Source organism: Haliotis rufescens, unplaced genomic scaffold, assembly GCF_023055435.1.
Source record: "Haliotis rufescens isolate VD_foot unplaced genomic scaffold, xgHalRufe1.0.p SCAF_15, whole genome shotgun sequence".
In the NCBI taxonomy this organism is placed as follows: Eukaryota; Metazoa; Mollusca; class Gastropoda; order Lepetellida; family Haliotidae; genus Haliotis; species Haliotis rufescens.
The window spans coordinates 84,998-107,800 of NW_025963835.1; the positions used below are offsets into that span (position 1 = coordinate 84,998).

Consider the following 22,803-nt stretch of genomic DNA (forward strand, 5'->3'; position numbering starts at 1 on the left):
ATAAAATATCCCCCAAGGTGATCATGGTCCCTGACATTGTTTGTTCAGTTTAGTTATTATTCCATGATTTCGTTTATACAAAACAACACAAATTTGGACTATGTGGTATTTAACTTCTCATCTCAGATCAGGTTATGTAATCAGTGATTACAAATCTATAGCATTGTCATGTTACATGTAACTTCACTTCACTACTCCTGTAACATATCGGTGATCAGTTTCATTCAACTTGATTGCTTTCTGTCTCAATTCCTGTGCCTCCGGGGTTTCTCTCATTAATGGACCAACAACAGAGCCGATACTCTTTATAGTCCGGGTCTATTGCACATCACTGCACTGTAAGGGGCCAATCGTTTATCGTTTAATATCTGTGTGCATGTGTTTTGGAATAGAGGGTTTGAAGTAAGTGGCTTGCCTTCACCTTTCCATTCATTTGGCACCAGATCTTGGCGAGTTCTCTCTCTCTCTCTCACTCCCCCCGTCCGTCCGTCCGTTTCTTTCTATCTCTTTCCATCTAGCGTTGGGATTTTATATCTGTGTGTGTGTCGTTAGAGGCGACTAACGGGATCGGGTGGTCAGGCTCGCTGACTTGGTTTTTGCATGGCATCGATTCCCAAGATTCACTAGATTGTGAGGTCCAGACTCGATTATTTACAGACCGCCGTCATATAGCTTGAGTATTGCCGAATGCGGCGTTAAACAACAAGCAAACAAAACACCTCTCCTTTGTGTCTCTGCCTGTCAATCAGCTATCGCATGCGTGTCTGTCTGTCTGCTGTAGTCTCCATGATTGTCCGTCTGCCTTTCAATAAACAATCTGTCTGTTCTGCAAGTGTGTCTGTCAATCTGCTTGTGTGTGAGTGTGCATGTCTGCTGGTCTCCACTGCTAGTCTCTCTCTCTCTCTCTCTCTCTCTCTCTCTCTCTCTCTCTATCTCTCTCTCTCTCATTGTATTTATCATTAAACATAACAAACATAGTTCCATTACATCATTTTATTATAAATCACAGAGATGATAACACGTTTTGTGTATGATTAGCAAATGGCTTCATGATTAAGTAGGGCTCGCTGATACATGTATGCATATACAACACACGGGAGTCGGTCACCCACGCCAAGTAATGACGCAAAGTGCATTGTTAAGTACGTTTGCTACAAAGAGTGATGATATAGTGAACTGACAGGGAAATACCCGCCTTTAAAGGGGGACTCTCATCCATCGTCCAAACTAGGTTTCGTTGTAATTAGTGCGATGTGTGAATGCGCAAGTTTCTCTGTGTTTTTGGTGCAATCATTACTGCTGTTGAAATGCATTATTAACTTGAGTTAGCAGTATGTTATCAATTACATGAGTCAAACTTGATCGATTGACTTGACCTAGTTGGTCGGAGTCCAATCACACTTGAAAGACAACCTACATACAGATTCATGAATGGCGTAAAGATTATCTAAGAACCAGCAAAATTTATCTGTCTTAGTTCAATATAAATGCAGAGAACAATGTCTAAATTATTTGAGCCAGCAGTGTCTGAACCTACATCCAGCAGGGTCTGAACCTAGAGACAGTCCTGTCTGAGCCTACATCCAGCAGTGTCTGAACCTACGTCCAGCAGTGTCTGAACCTAGACCCAGTAATATCTGAACCTACATCTAACAATATCTGAACCTACATCCAGCAGTGTCTGAACCTAGAGACAGTCCTGTCTGAACCTAGACCCAGCAATATCTGAACCTAGAGCCAGCAGTGTCTGAACCTAGAGTCAGCAATATCTGAACCTAGACCTAGCAATATCTGAATCAAAAGCCAGCAGCGTTTTAACCTAGACCCAGCAGTGCCTAGAGTCAGCAGTGCCTGAACAACAGCCAACAATGTATAACCCTAGACCCAGCAATATCTGAACCTAAAGCCGGCAGTGTCTGAACCGGTGGACAGCTCTGTCCAAGCCGATCTGGTTGCCCCTGAGCTTCGTGGAGCAGGGACGGGGGGCCTGATTCTCATGGTTGTGGATGTCCTTCTCTACGACTGAAACACAACACGATCCACGGTTAAACACACGTAATCATGGTTACACTCAGTCGCACACAACACGATCCAAGGTTAAACACACGTAGTCATGGTTACACTCAGTCGCACACAACACGCACCAACGTTACAGAACAGTAGTCATGGTTACACTCAGTCGCACACAACACGATCCACGGTTAAACACACGTAGTCATGGTTACACTCAGTCGCACACAACACGATCCAAGGTTAAACACACGTAGTCATGGTTACACTCAGTCGCACACAACACGCACCAACGTTACACAACAGTAGTCATGGTTACACTCAGTCGCACATAACACGATCCAAGGTTAAACACACGTAGTCATGGGTTACACTCAGTCACACACAACACGCACCAACGTTACACAACAGTAGTCATGGTTACACTCAGGCACACAACATGCACACAAAGGTGACACACCAGTTGTCATGGGTTACACCCAGGAACACACAACACGCACTAAGGTTACACACCAGTAGGCATTGGTTACAGTCAGTAACACACAACACGCATCAAGGTTACACACCAGTAGTCATGGGTAACACCCAGGAACACACAACACGCACCAAGGTTACTCATCAGTAGTCATGGGTTACACTCAGGAACACACAACACGCACCAATGTTACACACCAGTAGTCATGGGTTACACTCAGGAACACACAACACGCAACAAGATTACACACCAGTAGTCATGGGTTACACTCAGTAACACACAACACGCACCAAGGTTAAACACCAGTTGTCATGGGTTACACTTAGGAACACACAACTCACACCAAGGTTAAACACCAGTAGGCATTGGTTACACTTAGGAACACACAACACACACAAAGGTTACACACAGTAGTCATGGGTTACACTTAGGAACACACAACACGCACCAAGGTTACACACCAGTAGTCCTGGGTAACACTCAGGAACACACAACACGCACCAAGGTTACACACCAGTAGTCATGGGTTACACTTAGGAACACACAACACACACAAAGGTTACACACCAGTAGTCATGGGTTACACTCAGGAATACACAACACGCACCAAGGTTACACACCAGTAGTCATGGGTTACACTCAGGAACACACAACACACAAAGGTTACACACCAGTAGGCATTGGTTACAATATGGAACACACAACACACACAAAGGTTACACACAGTAGTAATGGGTTACACTCAGTAACACACAACACGCACCAAGGTTACACACCAGTAGTCATGGGTTACACTCAGGAATACACAACACGCACCAAGGTTACACACCAGTAGTCATTGGTAACACCCAGGAACACACAACACGCACAAAGGTTACACACCAGTAGGCATAAGTTACACTCAGTAACACACAACACGCACCAAGGTTAAACACCAGTAGTCATGGGTTACACTCAGGAACACACAACACGCACCAAGGTTAAACACCAGTAGTCATGGGTTACACTCAGGAATACACAACACGCACCAAGGTTACACACCAGTAGTCATGGGTTACACTCAGGAACACACAACACACACAAAGGTTACACACCAGTAGGCATTGGTTACAATATGGAACACACAACACACACAAAGGTTACACACAGTAGTCATGGGTTACACTCAGTAACACACAACACGCACCAAGGTTACACACCAGTAGTCATGGGTTACACTCAGGAATACACAACACGCACCAAGGTTACACACCAGTAGTCATTGGTAACACCCAGGAACACACAACACACACAAAGGTTACACACCAGTAGGCATAAGTTACACTCAGTAACACACAACACGCACAAAGGTTACACACCAGTAGGCATAAGTTACACTCAGGAATACACAACACGCACCAAGGTTACACACCAGTAGGCATAAGTTACACTCAGTAACACACAACACGCACCAAGGTTACACACAGTAGTCATGGGTTACACTCAGTAACACACAACACGCACCAAGGTTAAACACCAGTTGTCATGGGTTACACTTAGGAACACACAACACACACCAAGGTTAAACACCAGTAGGCATTGGTTACACTTAGGAACACACAACACACACAAAGGTTACACACAGTAGTCATGGGTTACACTTAGGAACACACAACACGCACCAAGGTTACACACCAGTAGTCCTGGGTAACACTCAGGAACACACAACACGCACCAAGGTTACACACCAGTAGTCATGGGTTACACTCAGGAACACACAACACACACAAAGGTTACACACCAGTAGTCATGGGTTACACTCAGGAATACACAACACGCACCAAGGTTACACACCAGTAGTCATGGGTTACACTCAGGAACACACAACACACAAAGGTTACACACCAGTAGGCATTGGTTACAATATGGAACACACAACACACACAAAGGTTACACACAGTAGTAATGGGTTACACTCAGTAACACACAACACGCACCAAGGTTACACACCAGTAGTCATGGGTTACACTCAGGAATACACAACACGCACCAAGGTTACACACCAGTAGTCATTGGTAACACTCAGGAACACACAACACGCACAAAGGTTACACACCAGTAGGCATAAGTTACACTCAGTAACACACAACACGCACCAAGGTTAAACACCAGTAGTCATGGGTTACACTCAGGAACACACAACACGCACCAAGGTTAAACACCAGTAGTCATGGGTTACACTCAGGAATACACAACACGCACCAAGGTTACACACCAGTAGTCATGGGTTACACTCAGGAACACACAACACACACAAAGGTTACACACCAGTAGGCATTGGTTACAATATGGAACACACAACACACACAAAGGTTACACACAGTAGTCATGGGTTACACTCAGTAACACACAACACGCACCAAGGTTACACACCAGTAGTCATGGGTTTCACTCAGGAATACACAACACGCACCAAGGTTACACACCAGTAGTCATTGGTAACACCCAGGAACACACAACACACACAAAGGTTACACACCAGTAGGCATAAGTTACACTCAGTAACACACAACACGCACAAAGGTTACACACCAGTAGGCATAAGTTACACTCAGGAATACACAACACGCACCAAGGTTACACACCAGTAGGCATAAGTTACACTCAGTAACACACAACACGCACCAAGGTTACACACCAGTAGGCATAAGTTACACTCAGTAACACACAACACGCACAAAGGTTAAACACCAGTAGTCATGGGTTACACTCAGGAATACACAACACGCACAAAGGTTACACACCAGTAGGCATAAGTTACACTCAGTAACACACAACACGCACCAAGGTTACACACCAGTAGTCCTGGGTTACACTCAGTAACACACAACACGCACCAAGGTTACACACCAGTAGTCATGGGTTACACTCAGGAACACACAACACACACAAAGGTTACACACCAGTAGGCATTGGTTACAATATGGAGCACACAACACACACAAAGGTTACACACAGTAGTCATGGGTTACACTCAGGAATACACAACACGCACCAAGGTTACACACCAGTAGTCATTGGTAACACCCAGGAACACACAACACACACAAAGGTTACACACCAGTAGGCATAAGTTACACTCAGTAACACACAACACGCACCAAGGTTACACACCAGTAGGCATAAGTTACACTCAGGAACACACAACACGCACAAAGGTTAAACACCAGTAGGCATAAGTTACACTCAGTAACACACAACACGCACAAAGGTTACACACCAGTAGGCATAAGTTACACTCAGTAACACACAACACGCACCAAGGTTAAACACCAGTAGTCATGGGTTACACTCAGGAATACACAACACGCACCAAGGTTACACACCAGTAGTCACGGGTTACACTCAGGAACACACAACACGCACCAAGGTTACACACCAGTAGGCATAAGTTACACTCAGTAACAAACAACACGCACCAAGGTTAAACACCAGTAGTCATGGGTTACACTCAGGAATACACAACACGCACCAAGGTTACACACCAGTAGGCATTGGCTACACTCAGGAACAGACAACACGCACCAAAGTTACACACCAGTAGTCATTGGTAATACCCAGGAACACACAACACACACAAAGGTTACACACCAGTGGGCATAAGTTACACTCAGTAACACACAACACGCACCAAGGTTACACACCAGTAGTCATGGGTTACACTCAGTAACACACAACACGCACCAAGGTTACACACCAGTAGTCATGGGTTACACTCAGGAACACACAACACACACAAAGGTTACACACCAGTAGGCATTGGTTACAATATGGAACACACAACACACACAAAGGTTACACACAGTAGTCATGGGTTACACTCAGGAACAGACAACACGCACCAAGGTTACACATCAGTAGTCATGGGTTACACTCAGGAACACACAACACACACAAAGGTTATACACCAGTAGGCATTGGTTACAATATGGAACACACAACACACACAAAGGTTACACACAGTAGTCATGGGTTACACTCAGGAATACACAACACGCACCAAGGTTACACACCAGTAGTCATGGGTTACACTCAGGAACACACAACACACACAAAGGTTACACACCAGTAGGCATTGGTTACAATATGGAACACACAACACACACAAAGGTTACACACGAGTAGGCATAAGTTACACTCAGTAACACACAACATGCACCAAGGTTAAACACCAGTAGTCATGGGTTACACTCAGGAATACACAACACGCACCAAGGTTACACACCAGTAGGCATTGGCTACACTCAGGAATACACAACACGCACAAAGGTTACACACCAGTAGTCATGGGTTACACTCAGGAACAGACAACACGCACCAAGGTTACACACCAGTAGTCATTGGTAACACCCAGGAACACACAACACGCACAAAGGTTACACACGAGTAGGCATTGGTTACACTAAGGAACACACAACACGTACAACGGTTTCACACCAGTAGTCATGGGTTACAATATGGAACACACAACACACACAAAGGTTACACACAGTAGTCATGGGTTACACTCAGGAACACACAACACGCACCAAGGTTACACACCAGTAGTCATGGGTTACACTCAGGAACACACAACACACACAAAGGTTATACACCAGTAGGCATTGGTTACAATATGGAACACACAACACACACAAAGGTTACACACAGTAGTCATGGGTTACACTCAGGAATACACAACACGCACCAAGGTTACACACCAGTAGTCATGGGTTACACTCAGGAACACACAACACACACAAAGGTTACACACCAGTAGGCATTGGTTACAATATGGAACACACAACACACACAAAGGTTACACACGAGTAGGCATAAGTTACACTCAGTAACACACAACACGCACCAAGGTTAAACACCAGTAGTCATGGGTTACACTCAGGAATACACAACACGCACCAAGGTTACACACCAGTAGGCATTGGCTACACTCAGGAATACACAACACGCACAAAGGTTACACACCAGTAGTCATGGGTTACACTCAGGAACAGACAACACGCACCAAGGTTACACACCAGTAGTCATTGGTAACACCCAGAAACACACAACACGCACAAAGGTTACACACGAGTAGGCATTGGTTACACTAAGGAACACACAACACGTACAACGGTTTCACACCAGTAGTCATGGGTTACACTCAGTAACACACAATACGCACAACGGTTACACACCAGTAGTCATGGGTTACACTCAGTAACACACAACACGCACAAAGGTTACACACCAGTAGGCATAAGTTACACTTAGGAACACACAACACGCACCAAGTTTACACACCAGTAGTCATGGGTTTCACTCAGGAACACACAACACGCACCAAGGTTACACACAGTAGTCATGGGTTACACCCAGGAACACACAACACGCACTAAGGTTACACACCAGTAGTCATGGGTTATACTCAGTAACACACAACACGCCTAATGGTTACACACCAGTAGTCATGGGTTACACTCAGGAACACACAACACACACAAAGGTTACACACCAGTAGTCACGGTTACACTCAGGAACACACACAGCATGCACAAAGGTTACACACCAGTTGTCATAGGCCAAGTTGATGCAGGTCTTAGACCATTATCACTTTTGTGAAACCCACGAGCATGGGTGCTAAAAACTCTAGAAAGGTAATCAGGGCGAACTGGGATTCGAACCCACGATCATAGGTTTCTGTGGTGCCCAAGGGACACAACCCTACACAGCGAATTGTGGCGCTTCAGAAGACTGGGTCAACCGTGCGCATTGACTGGCGATTGAAGGTTTGAATAAAAATAAGAGAGTGAGCTTTTGACTGAAATTGCAAGTGAAGTTTAGACGAGTATGTGGGAACAGTAGCTGAGATACTGGAGTTTGTTAGCCTGTCATACAGACCCTGAAACAAATACACCCATTACACCCCAAGCAAGTCTATAAAGTCTAGATTACTGCAGTTTTGGAAAATGAAGTCTCTTGATTTTTATTGTACTTTATTAAGAAAATTTAACTGGGTTTTTTTCTGCAAAAAGCATTTCAGAGACCAAATGCTAGCTTCGGCGTTTGTCTGAGTGAGTGCTTAAAACAATTGATGAAGGAACCCAATTTAAACTCGACAAGTAGTAATAATTTGAGGCTATTGACTATAAGAAACTAATTTCAATATTCCCGCACAGCAGAAGGTTTGAGGAAACAAAGAAGAACGCCATCAATAAATACAGACACAAGTTTCAATAGAATAGAATTCTAGAGTTAATAGAGTTTCAGATGGCAATGTGTTTGCAAAGGTCGTACGATGGTGCTAAAACAGCCATCTGGTATAGACAATAATCGAAGGTTGCATATGTTTTTTCAACATAAATAATGCACATAAAACAACAAAACCTAAAATTCACGTGTCTGTTTGTAATTGTCTAGTAATCAATGAGAACTTTAAATAAGGTCGACAATCTGTCCGAAACATGAACAGATTGAGGTGACTTGGTCATAATGTTCTTCTACAGCTTGAAACAGCGGACAGAAACAAGGTAACATTTTTCAGTTGCCTTTCAGATTGACTGGCATTCCATGATTGTCTCGAGCTTCAAAGCATTCAACTTCTTTATCGCTTAAAGCATTTGTCGTTTTAAATGCGTTCATGGACTTTGTACATAAACTTGTTTTATGGAAGGCTTGACAAAATCAATATCACCGCCGGCATATAGTTGGAGTGCGGGATTAAACAACAAACAAACAAAAAATCATTTTTTTGTTTCTCGTCACCCACCCGCCGCTATATTTGTTGCTAATTTTATTCTTTTATTACGTTTTTAAGAAACTAAAATTTCGGAGATTTTTTGAAGACGCGAGCCAAAGGGGGCGTGGTCAAAAGAGGTCACGTGGTTAATTAAAATGACGTTTACAAAAGATTGTTTACCTATCAAAAGTTAAATCGTCGCTCAACGGTCAGTTTTGAAATACGTCATGAAAAATATTTGTTTATTACCAAGTCTAATAATGTATGGTGGCCATGGGGGAACGTCGCTTTACGGTCTTCAATTACGGCCGCGATATTGTTGAGCGATATGCTATCCGTTCTTGTCACGTGTTATGGCCATCCGGCGGTTATAATTGAAGTCGATAAAGCGATGTCCCCTCTGGGCCACCTTACTTATGTACTTACTCCACTTGTCGCCGACAGCCATGGGACATTCAGCTTTGTTCATCTTCACGTCGTCCTCTCCGTTGGGCTTGACGGCGAACCACAATAACGCCGACCCCTGGGGTGAATCAACGAGTGAGTGAGTGATTGAGTGAGTCGGTGGGCGGATGGGTTGTGTTTAACGCCGCTTTAAACAGTATTTCAGTTCTATCACGGCGTGTCAGCTTGGCATTGAAGGAAAGCCTAAACTGATTCAACACTGAGACGTTTACCACTTTGCTGAAACCAACCAGCGCCCATGATGACAAACCTAAGTCGTAATCACGGTGATTCTAGAATTCGAACCCACGGTCATAAGATTCTGGCACGTCAAAGCGAGGCAACTCTGTGCAGCGAACTGTATCATCCCAAGGCAAGTGAGTTATCTGACTATAAAAGACCAGTTTCAACCCTTGCCGAACTACACTGGAATTTCGTGGTTCGATCGTAGCGCCACCAGTTGCTTTTACGAGTTATGTCCCTTCTATGTCCCTCCTGTTGACCAATCAGATTCCACCTCACATATCACATGCTTCTGCGGCGCCCAGTCAAAATCTATTTCGTAATAAAATGGGTCTTATCACTTGAGCACCTTGATAAAAAACATGAAAGATTTGGAAAATATCTGTAAACGCCCAATTGACGGAACATAAGTTTTGCAAATCCTGCAGTCGACCGAAATCTGCACGTTGGAATCCATGTTGTTTACGAACCGAATGTCTAGTTCGTTACGCGGTGTTGATTGCATGGACTATGAATAGACTCGTGAGTCTAGAAGCTATCAATACAAGCAGGAGTACCAGGATGACAGGTATGCAGATGAGGCCATGTTCGCGTGTTCGCATTCTGTTCACGAGATTTGAAAATCAAGATGACGTAATGGTATACTAGTATTTACCTTCTTGGGCTGGTATCTGAGTCCGATGTCCAGGAAGACCGTGGCTCCACCGCTCTCCACATCCGTCAGCTACAACCACGCACACAACATTACAACTACATCACACAGTTACAAGGGTTACAATTTGTTGACGTTAACACTATAACATATAGACTACGTCAAGTCAATTTGACAAATAAACCCCTGCAGATCAGGAGGAAAAAAGGTCTTCAACAACCCATGCTTGTGGTTATGTTTTGTTTGTTTGTTTGTTTCTTAACGTCGCACTCAGCAATATTTCAGCTATATGACGGCGGTCTGTAAATATTCGGGTCCTGACCAGACAATCCAGTGATTGATATCATGAGCATCGATCCACTCAATTTGTATACGATGACAAGGATCAACCAAGTCAGCGAGCCTGACCACCCAATCGCGTTAGTCGCCTCTTACCACAAGCATAGTCGCATTTTCCGGCAAGCATGGGTTGCTGAAGACCTATTCTACCCCGGATCCCATGCTTGTGGTAAGAGGCGACTAACGGGATTGGGTGGTCAGGCTCACTGACTTGGTTGATGCCTGTCATCGATCCCAATTGCGTGGATCGATGTTTATGATGTCAGTCACTGGATTGTCTGGTCTAGACTGAATTAGTTACAGACCGTCGTCATATAGCTGGAATATTGCTGAGTGCAGCGTAAAACAAAGAAAGAAAGGACAAATTGGCAAATAGAAAATAAGAAAACGTCTTATGCCCCGTCATCATAAAAGCGTCATAAAATCTCCATCTTTACCTTCTCTGAGGGATGAGGGGGAGTTTCTGTGAGTTGTCCAGATAAGGGGACTGTGAGTGGATGGGTCGGTGGGTGAGCGAGTGGTGTTTTATGCCGCTTTAACAAATATTCCAGCAACTGGGGTTTAACGTCGCGTCCAAGATTATTGCACTTATATAGCGACGTTCATGTACCTATGTGTGTTTGTGTGGCTGCTTGTACTAGTCCGGACTGATACCGATTTATAGTGCTAGCCCACTGAGATACCATGCCGCAGTTTAACAATACCCCACTCAGACACAGTATACTGACTCCGAGCCGACCAGTCCTTGTTTTAGCCCTTTAATGCCGAGCGTCAGACAGGGTAACAACAAGTACCATCTTTTAACATATTTTGGTATGACGCGGCCGGGGATCGAACCCCGGACCTTCCGCTCCCCGGGCGGACGCTCTACCACTAGACCACGGAGGCGGTCAGCAACAGCATGAAGATGATAGAGGCATAAATGGTGTCAATTAAGAAAGATACTCACGTAAAATGTAACGAATCCAATTTTATTTCCAGATCGGAGCATTCTATGGTCATACTGTAAAGGAAAAAGAATCAAATATTTGAGTAAAATGGAAAATATATCACCTATTCCTCTCGGAGAAATACTAGCAAGATGTGCTTCGGTATGACACGGCCGGGGATCGAACCACCGACCTTCCGCTCTCCGGACAGACGCTCTACCACGGGGCCACGGAGACGTTCACGACAAGCAAAGCAGGAGATGATTAAACTCAACTGGTCTGTTTTCAGACTAGGGCTGGGACGAGTCCACATTTACTACCCGGGTACCCACCCCGCTATTAACGATCCTACTCGGGTACCCGCTAGAGGTCTCAAGAGTTTGGTACAAAGTGTCCGATTGGAAATAGTTTGAGCGTAGCCCTGGTAAAATGTATTTAAATATATGTTTAAAACGATCTGATCATGCATACACTGAAGTTGACTGAAGTGTTATTTTTATTCAAACTTATAAAGGTCAGAAGCAATGGTGCTTAGTCAGAAAGATATGCGAACATCAGTGACTTGTAGTGTAACCATAGAGTTCTGGATATTTTTTATCATTAAACAATATATCACGTGACTAACAACGGGTCCGGGTAGTCCTGTGGGTACCCGGGTCCTTCTCAGTACCCACCCGACCCGAGTACCCGAGTTACCCTCCCAGCCCTATTTCAGACACTACAGTTATTGCTCCCAGTGTTTTATGCACCACGTGTGATCACCTACCATGGAGGTGTGGTTGTGCGGCTTCCCCATTCCACACGGGCCAAAGTTGAGAACCTGGAAGAGAGAACACAACATAGGCAAAAGAGAATCTGTCGAGCTCAGTGTGCCCTCGTCATTATTCGGGGGTTTCCGTGACCTTTACGGTTTGTTACGGCCGACACATTTACTTCCGAAACAGTGAGGATTAAGTCCGTGGGTTTAACACTGCTTTGAACAGTATTTCAATTATATCACGGCGTGTGACCTTGATGTGGAAGTGAGTGAGTTGGGTTTAACACTGCTTTGAACAGTATTTCAATTATATCACGGCGTGTGACCTTGATGTGGAAGTGAGTGAGTTGGGTTTAACGCTGCTTTGAACAGTATTTCAATTATATCACGGCGTGTGACCTTGATGTGGAAGTGAGTGAGTTGGGTTTAACGCTGCTTTGAACAGTATTTCAATTATATCACGGCGTGTGACCTTGATGTGGAAGTGAGTGAGTTGGGTTTAACACTGCTTTGAACAGTATTTCAATTATATCACGGCGTGTGACCTTGATGTGGAAGTGAGTGAGTTGGGTTTAACACTGCTTTGAACAGTATTTCAATTATATCACGGCGTGTGACCTTGATGTGGAAGTGAGTGAGTTGGGTTTAACACTGCTTTGAACAGTATTTCAATTATATCACGGCGTGTGACCTTGATGTGGAAGTGAGTGAGTTGGGTTTAACACTGCTTTGAACAGTATTTCAATTATATCACGGCGTGTGACCTTGATGTGGAAGTGAGTGAGTTGGGTTTAACGCTGCTTTGAACAGTATTTCAATTATATCACGGCGTGTGACCTTGATGTGGAAGTGAGTGAGTTGGGTTTAACACTGCTTTGAACAGTATTTCAATTATATCACGGCGTGTGACCTTGATGTGGAAGTGAGTGAGTTGGGTTTAACACTGCTTTGAACAGTATTTCAATTATATCACGGCGTGTGACCTTGATGTGGAAGTGAGTGAGTTGGGTTTAACACTGCTTTGAACAGTATTTCAATTATATCACGGCGTGTGACCTTGATGTGGAAGTGAGTGAGTTGGGTTTAACACTGCTTTGAACAGTATTTCAATTATATCACGGCGTGTGACCTTGATGTGGAAGTGAGTGAGTTGGGTTTAACGCTGCTTTGAACAGTATTTCAATTATATCACGGCGTGTGACCTTGATGTGGAAGTGAGTGAGTTGGGTTTAACACTGCTTTGAACAGTATCTCAATTATATAACGGCGTGTGACCTTGATGTGGAAGTGAGTGAGTTTGGTTTAACACTGCTTTGAACAGTATTTCAATTATATCACGGCGTGTGACCTTGATGTGGAAGTGAGTGAGTTGGGTTTAACACTGCTTTGAACAGTATTTCAATTATATCACGGCGTGTGACCTTGATGTGGAAGTGAGTGAGTTGGGTTTAACACTGCTTTGAACAGTATTTCAATTATATCACGGCGTGTGACCTTGATGTGGAAGTGAGTGAGTTGGGTTTAACACTGCTTTGAACAGTATCTCAATTATATCACGGCGTGTGACCTTGATGTGGAAGTGAGTGAGTTGGGTTTAACACTGCTTTGAACAGTATCTCAATTATATCACGGCGTGTGACCTTGATGTGGAAGTGAGTGAGTTGGGTTTAACGCTGCTTTGAACAGTATTTCAGTTAAATCAGGCATGTCACCTTGATGTGGAAGTGAGTGAGTGAGTTGGGTTTAATGCTGCTTTGAACAGTATATCAGTTAAATCGGGCATGTCACCGTGATGTGGAAGTGAGTGAGTGAGTTGGGTTTAACGCTGCTTTGAACAGTATATCAGTTAAATCAGGCATGTCACCTTGATGTGGAAGTGAGTGAGTGAGTTGGGTTTAACACTGCTTTGGACAGTATTTCAATTATATCACGGCGTGTGACCTTGATGTGGAAGTGAGTGAGTTGGGTTTAACGCTGCTTTGAACAGTATTTCAGTTATATCACGGCGTGTCACCGTGATGTGGAAGTGAGTGAGTGAGTTGGGTTTAACGCTGCTTTGAACAGTATTTCAGTTAAATCAGGCATGTCACCTTGATGTGGAAGTGAGTGAGTGAGTTGGGTTTAACGCTGCTTTGAACAGTATTTCAGTTAAATCAGGCATGTCACCTTGATGTGGAAGTGAGTGAGTGAGTTGGGTTTAACGCTGCCTTGAACAGTATTTCAGTTAAATCAGGCATGTCACCTTGATGTGGAAGTGAGTGAGTGAGTTGGGTTTAACGCTGCCTTGAACAGTATTTCAGTTAAATCAGGCATGTCACCTTGATGTGGAAGTGAGTGAGTGAGTTGGGTTTAACGCTGCTTTGAACAGTATATCAGTTAAATCAGGCATGTCAGAATGGGAGAAAACAGCGTGGGGTGATGCAGGTCTCAGACATTTACCCCTTTGGAGAAAACCCCGCGCTGACAAACGTAGAAACATAATTCGTGCGAACAGAGATTCGAACGCACGATCATAACATTCTGGCATCATAAGTTTCTAAGAGACACAACTCTACACAGAGAATTGTGGCGCCTTTGACGACTGGGCCACCCATGCCTTGATTAATATCTGAGAAAAGGGAACAGGTTTGCTGTTGGCCCATAATCACGTGTGTTATGATGAGGGGTTCAAAATAGGAACAAATCTGGAATTCTAACCCTCGACCAAATTTTGGGCCTACCCAAACCTTCCGTTTAAAATTCTAAATCGCGTGGTAGAAGTTTTTCCAATACCTTTCTTTTACTTACTTCCACCTGATTCCTTTGCCTTAAAATAGACGTTAAGTTGACTTGAGCATTTTTTTAATTAACTATGCATTCTGACACGATTTGTTTAAAAGCCTTAGCTTATATTTCAACATTCATTTTATCTATGTGGGCACGGGTGGCCCAGTCGTCTGAGGCGCCGCGATTCGCTGTGTAGAGTTGCGTCCCTTGGGCACGCCAGAAACCTATGATTGCGGGTTCGAATCCCGGTTCGCCCCGATTATGTTTCTAAGTTTGTAAGCACCATACCCGTGCTCGTGGGTTTCACCGAAGTGGTAAACGTCTGAGACCTGCATCACTTCGGGCTTTCCTCCCACATTAAGCTGACACGCCGCGATATGACTGGAATACTGTTAAAAGCGGCGTTAAACCCAACTCACTCACTCATTTTATCTATTGGTTTACGTTTTGGGCATTTAACATTCTCATAAAGTAGAGTTTAGCAGCTGTGATTTCAAAAAAGGCTATTTCTAAATATGTTTAATATTACCCATCTAATTAGCATGACCTTCAGTCCCTGTATAGTTTTAATTTCGGAATTCTAAATATACCCCTGACCTACGAGGATGATCCACACGTATGTGCAGATCAATTTACTCTAGTGAGTTAGTGAGTGAATATGCTTTATCTATTCACAGTGGCTACGGGCGAAATCTTTAGGCTCAGACCTGTTTCCAGCATGAACGACCACGGTAACGACTTTGCTATACCCCTCACTCACAGTTAGGGGTAGAGAGGTAGCCTAGTGGTTAAAGCGTTCGCTCGCCACGACAATTGCCCGAGTTTGATGCCCACATGGATACAATGTGTGGAACCTGTTTCTTGTTTCCCCTACTGTGACATGGCGGAAGTATTCCTAAAAGCAGCGTAAAATATATACTCACTCACTCACCCACTGGGCGTAGGGGATGAACAAAACTATTATGACAGCATGTAGTGACCATGCCCAGGTTGGAATCAACAGCTGACCACACCGCCTTACCCTGAGGGCACCGCCGCTGGACACCCTGCCTGGGGTATAAGAGGCATTGACCCCGCTGATGTCGCCGGCAATCTTCGTCAGCACTCGGGCCGACCCGTGGTTCTCAAGGATCTCGGTGCTGCAAAACCATAATAATTACAACATATATTCATTATAGAAGCAAAATCCGTAATTGCGAGTGAAGGGTTAGAATAATTGTTTTAGAAAGAAAATCTAAAACGTTTACCCTTCAGAAAAACTTTACTGACGTCAGCATATTGTTCAGATGACGTAATGTTATATAGTTTGTTTGTTTGTTTGTTTGTTTGTTTGTTGATTAACGCCGCACTCAGCAATATTCCAGCTATATGACGGCGGTCTGTAAAATAATCGAGTCTGGACCAGACAATCCAGTGATTGACATCATGAGCATCGATCAACGCAATTGGGATGGATGACATGCATCAACCAAGTCAGCGAGCCTGACCACCCGATCCCGTTAGTCGCTCCTTACAACAAGCATAGTCGCCTTTTACGGCAAGCATGGGTTGATGAAGACCTATTCTACCCCGGATCTTCATGGGTCTTCATGTTTGTCATGTCGTTTCCCCTGGACAACGAGCATACTAAAATGATCGGGAGGGTTTGCTGTAATCTGATTGGTTGAAAACTTTGTTAAAAAGAAATCGAACTCGGAATTCATGTGGCATTTTCACTGCTGTGGACAATTTTCTTGACAAGTACATATTGTTTCTTAACATCAAATTTGAAAAACGAAGCAATGGTAGGCCAAATTGATACTTCATGAATAATACATACAGTTCGTTTACCATTTATCTGGGGCCTGACACTGAAGAACTTACTTCCAATCCATCTTAGATGGTGACACTCAACTTCACCATCACCTTACGTAAGTCGTATCCCCCTTGCACAAACAAAACCGATGAAATATACGAACTAATATTAACTTTTAATATTATTGAATGTCGCAAATTTTTACCCCGCAAATATCAGGATCACAATCAAATGCCTAGAATAACCAAAACGTCATATGTGCAGACTGTGCAAATATCAGGAATCTGTGCACCAATATGTTATACCCCTGGGGTAATAATGTCGCTAAACAGTAAGTGTTTTCGGATTTGAATGCCGTCGGTCTCAGATGAAGTTTGGGGTGAGCATATACTCAGTAAAACCTGTAAATCTGAAAACTAATAATATTCATCTCTTATTTGAGAATCGCTAAAAAGCGTATGTGGGGGTATCGGAAAGTTATTACTATATATGGTTTTAGCAATAATCCATCAATACCGCGGCTGGGACAACACAAATGGGCTTCACACATTGTACCCGTGTCGGGAATCGAACCCGGGCTCGAGTGAGGAGCGAACGCTTCAACCACTAGGCTACCCGACCGCCCCAAATGAAATATAAAAAAAGTGAAGAAACAACGGTTGTAACAAACAACTGACAAAACGAACTTGATATACAGACATCTGTGCGCTTACTACCAATATTTTCTAAGTTTGTTTCCTTTTAAAACCTTTTCAGAGATTATAAAGAAATACTGCCATGAAAATATTTATAAGTTATATTTATATTTCTGCAAACAGTAACAGTCGATAACACAATGGAGATATAATTCTATCATGGCAATACAATGGCTATATATCCTGGATAATCGATAATGCTTTCAACATGTGTTTCGTCGTCACTATTTGGTACATGTTGTTGTGTAATGTAAAGAACAAATTGAAATTATGTACAGCTAGATGATGAACGTCGTTTAATAAGTCCGAGAATGTACCACGTCTGGCAATGCACGTTAATATCATAGCAGACTAGAAGCATAGTTCAGTAATTTTAAGCATCCCTTCGAGAGTTCGAGGGTGGTCGGGTAGCCTAGTGGTTAAGGCGTTCGCTCGTCACGCCGAAGACCCGGGTTCGATTCCCGACATGGGTCAAATGTGTGAAGCCCATTTCTGGTGTCCCCCGCCGTGATATTGCTGGAATATTGCTAAAAGCGGCGTAAAACTATACTCACTCACTCGAGATTTCGAAATAAGTTACATAAGCAGGTGATGACATCCGGCTAGCCTGGTCCAGCTCACCATCTTAGCTTCGTTTCGGAAGTGACGTCATGATCAACTTCTGCATCTTTCCTATTTCTAACCTAGCACAGACATTCTCTCGCTCGTGAATGTCATCTGATTGGATGGCTATTTTAGCGTCAAGCTATTCGAATCGGGCTAAAAGAAACTACAGTAGTGAATGAGTCCATTGTATTGATCAAGGAATGGAGTTATACAACCCTGGATAAACGAGGATTAAAGTATCTTGCTGGGTGTAAGGTTGTCTAGTTGTCGAGTGTTGGTTAAAAAAGCATCACTGTGATTGCAGGAAAACGAAATAATTTATTCTTACCCTTCAAGCTTGGTGTAATAATAATTAGTGGCTTTCGTCAGCTGCGAAACAAAACACAATCGATAAATATTGCTTCCAAGTGATAGGGCAAATGTAAAATCAGTACCAAAGTCATCTAAAACGAAATACGGTTTTAAGTAAAACACTACATGCAACCATGGTAACCCAAAAAAGAATTGTGACCTGCAATTATCCAATTATTTCTGTCGAAATAGAGGCTATGTTTCGACCAGTTTTCCGAAAATTGGTATCCATAGCAACACTTATGCTTCAATATCTTTATGTCTGCCTTTCCGCCACAAAAGACTTTGATATGTGATAGAGAGATTTTATTTATCATCCAACATCATCTTTGCAACGTTTTCAGTTTGTAGACAGTTATAAGCAGTGTTTGAAGTGTAAAAAGTACTGCTGACAGCTTCAGTAGCAGAGCCATTAGTGATGCCATTTGATTGTGACGTCACGGCAACAATGATGTCACAATGGTCTCCAAAGCATTGTGAAGCGATTTCATTGCAGCGATATCTACTATAAAGATAACGCTTTTTTTCAGGGCATTTATGATTTATCATTTGCAGAAGCCCGAGGTCTTACATTAACTGCCCGACGAAGGAGGTTTGTTGAAAAGACCGAGGGCTTCTGCAAATGATAATGCCCTGAAAAATAGTGTTACCGTTATTATAGATAAAATGGGTGGAATTTGTTATCAAATAAAAAGAAACAACAATATCGGTTTTGAAACATTTAATGCAATTATTTCGAATGTCACTGACCCAGTTTTACAAATATTGAAACGTCATAGAACAAACCAGATGACGTCACTATTGAACGTGACGTCACCTATCCCTATCCTAAGACGTCACCTAATAACGGGCGTGATAATGGCCCGTCGTCAGGCAATATGAGGGCATTATCAAGTTACAGTGACCCGCTCATTTCTGATAACATGCGGGCGGTTTAATGATAATTCCATCCATTTTAGCTATAAAATGTAGATATCGCTTGATCTCACCCAAGCGATATCTCCTGTGGAAGCAAGTTTTAGATGATAAAAGACTGTTAAAGCATACTTACATTTCGGGCGGTTTTCGTTTTGATATCATTGATGACGTCATCACTGATGACGTCATAAAACACTGAGACGTAGGGTGTCATGCTGAGTATCTCTTCCTGGTAGCGTTTGAATGGAACAGGTGAGCATCGGTAACGGCACCGGTGGAACCACTTCAACGGCGGCTGCGGGACACAAGGAGGGGTCAGTACAATGGTATGGGGTGAGGGAGGGACCATTATGTTCTTAAGCGTCTGTAGGTAGCGAATAGGTATGTTTTTCACACACACTCATTTACAAAACGGGGTTCGGAGTATGACCCAATCTCATTAAAATCAGATCTTAGTTCTCGCTATCGCTGAGGACATCCCATTAAGGGTCACGTCAGAACGACCTTCATCCAACCAATCAGAGCGTCGCTTACCAGATCATGAGAGTGACTGTCAGAATGTGTTTTCTAATTATGCAACCACGAAATATTTAACACGGGGTATTCCGAACGACATATACGGGTTTTATGATTATGTCCATGCAATCTAGGCCATCTATAAGCCATTCCAGAATGTTCTTCTTATCAGTTTTAATTTTTTTAATCGAGAATACGTCAAAATACGTTTCGAAGCGTAGTCGCCAGTTTGAAACTAGTGTCGTAAAGCTCGAGAAAGCTGCCTTCTGATTGGCTAATGTCGATTTCTTGTCAGTCATTTCATTGGTCGGTCAAAATTCGCGAAAGGTCGTTCTGACGTGACCCGTAATGGGATGTCCTCAGATCTTTGTGTAGCGGTTGCGAAAACTAAGATCTGATTTTAATGAGATTGGAGTATGACCCTAGCAACATATGCTGGCCGAAAGAATTACATGATGGTGGTGCTCCGGGACTTGGCGAATGGCGTGTCATCGTACCCGACTGGGTGGGACGTTGCTCATACTATCAATCACTTATCATCGATTGTATGATCGATTAATTAAAGGCCGTCGTCATATTGCTGGAATACTGCTGCGTTGAACAACAACAAAAGCAATAACTGGATATACAAGGCTGTCGAGTTTACCTTGAAGGTAGCGTTGGCTTGGCAGATTGCTGTGAAGTTCTTCCAATACTTGGGAGGGTTGTCTTCAAAGTTAGAATAGGGAAGCACGTTCTGTGACGACACCCGCACATAACGTCCGTACACCACGTCGTCGGTACCGTCTGAAAACAGAGAATGATAATCTATCTAGTCTTTCTAGAGGAACACCTTCAAGATGAGTCTCTCTCTCTCTCTCTCTCTCTCTCTCTTTTCAGTTTTACACTAACTCTGAAGGTCATATCTTTACCGACCCGTGAAGATCTGGGGTAGAATAGGTCCTCAGCAACCCATGCTTGCCCAAAATGGCGACTATGCTTGTCATAAGAGGCGACTAACGGGAAGGGGTGGTCAGGCTCGCTGACTTGGTTGATACATGTCATCGATCCCAATTGCGTGGATCGATGCTCATGATATCAATCACTGGATTGCCTGGTCCAGACTCGATTATTTACAGACCGCCGTCATATAGCTGGAATATTGCTGAGTGCGGCGTTAAACAACAAACAAAAACAAAATCATATCTTTACCCAGAAAATGAACGGCTTCGCTATGGGGTCCTGGTGGTAGGTAAATCGAAATGAATTTCATATGCAGAAAGGGGCGGTCGGGTAGCCTAGTGGTTAAAGCGTTCGCTCGTCACGCCGAAGACCCGGGTTCGAGTCCCGACATGGGTACAATGTGTGAAGCCCATTTCTGGTGTCCCTCGCCGTGATATGGCTGGTATATTGCTAAAAGCGGTGTAAAACCTCACTCACTCACTCACTCACTCACTCACTCACTCACTCACTCACTCACTCACTCACTCTCACTCACTCACTCACTCACTCACTCACTCATATGCAGAAAAGGTTGTGTCAGTTCAAACGCCTTACTTGCCGTGTGATTTGGTTTTGTTCAAATGGCAAAATGACTGGTGTGTTGTTTTTTTCTTTGGCGGAGGGAAATGTAAATCCCCCCTGGATTCGCCACTGCAGAAAGGGACATAACCGCGTACCCATGATTTGGAAATCAGGAAATTGGTACAAATTGGACAAATTAACTGTCTGGATTAACGAGTCCATGATTGTTGTTTTTTCAAATATATTTCATAATGGGATGAGTGCCTCGTGACATGAAACTCCGAACATGCTAGCTGGAATAGTTATGAGATTGTAATTCATTATTTGGAACGTCTTTTGTCTACCATCTCATACATAAATGTACATACTTACTCAAAGCATAAGCTTCTTCGGCGAGTGTGATGGCTCTATCGAAATCCCCGAACTGGAAAAGTGACGTATGCCGATATGAGTACACAAACATAGTGAAACAGGACAGTGTTAAAGTCATCACTAATGGTGTCAATTGTGCTGTTAAACGCATTTTACTTAATAAAAAAACGACTCGTGGTTGTTGTTTATCGTATTGTAAAACACTGCAGGGAGAAGAAACCATGAGGGGCGCAACCCCCCAGTTGTTTATTCCTACGATAAACAACGACCACGAGTCGTTTATTAATTACATGAGATATCAATATTATGTACAGCCTCTTCAAGGATGTACAAGCTTTACAAACATTTACTCATATTTAAATAATGATGACTCCCCGAATAGAATCCGACCTCGGCAATGGTGGACAAGTCCATTTTATAAACAGTGTGTGTGTGTGTGTGGGGGGGGGGGGGGGGTTCGTGAAAATTAAGTCTTTCCCGCATACTCTCACAATATTTACGTCAATTATCTGTACCTTTTCTCCCAATGCCGATTGTAATATCCCTCACACTTTTCGGGAAAAACCCAACTTAACCCACCTGTTCGTAAAATTGACTTGTCCAACATTTCCGAGGTCGTATTCTGTTCAGGGAGTCATCATTGTTTAAATTTCGGTAAATATTTTTAAAGCTTGT

The 22,803-nt window shown here is 43.3% G+C and overlaps 1 protein-coding gene across 2 annotated transcripts in view; it reads right to left on the minus strand.

Moving 5' to 3' along the window:
• Positions 1 to 984: 984 nt before the first annotated feature.
• The window catches only part of LOC124142097 (prolyl 4-hydroxylase subunit alpha-2-like), a 31,735-nt gene continuing 9,916 nt past the window's right edge, over positions 985 to 22,803 (minus strand). For both annotated transcript variants that reach the window (XM_046510376.2, XM_048396001.1), the window contains 10 exons: positions 22,129 to 22,180; positions 20,900 to 21,039; positions 19,871 to 20,032; positions 18,797 to 18,837; positions 16,394 to 16,511; positions 12,616 to 12,669; positions 11,870 to 11,923; positions 10,585 to 10,653; positions 9,669 to 9,765; positions 985 to 2,022 (listed from right to left, as the gene is read on the minus strand). In XM_046510376.2, the coding sequence (XP_046366332.1) occupies positions 1,901 to 2,022; positions 9,669 to 9,765; positions 10,585 to 10,653; positions 11,870 to 11,923; positions 12,616 to 12,669; positions 16,394 to 16,511; positions 18,797 to 18,837; positions 19,871 to 20,032; positions 20,900 to 21,039; positions 22,129 to 22,180 (909 nt within the window). In that variant the 3' untranslated portion in view covers positions 985 to 1,900. The remainder of the gene's footprint in view (positions 2,023 to 9,668; positions 9,766 to 10,584; positions 10,654 to 11,869; positions 11,924 to 12,615; positions 12,670 to 16,393; positions 16,512 to 18,796; positions 18,838 to 19,870; positions 20,033 to 20,899; positions 21,040 to 22,128; positions 22,181 to 22,803) is intronic.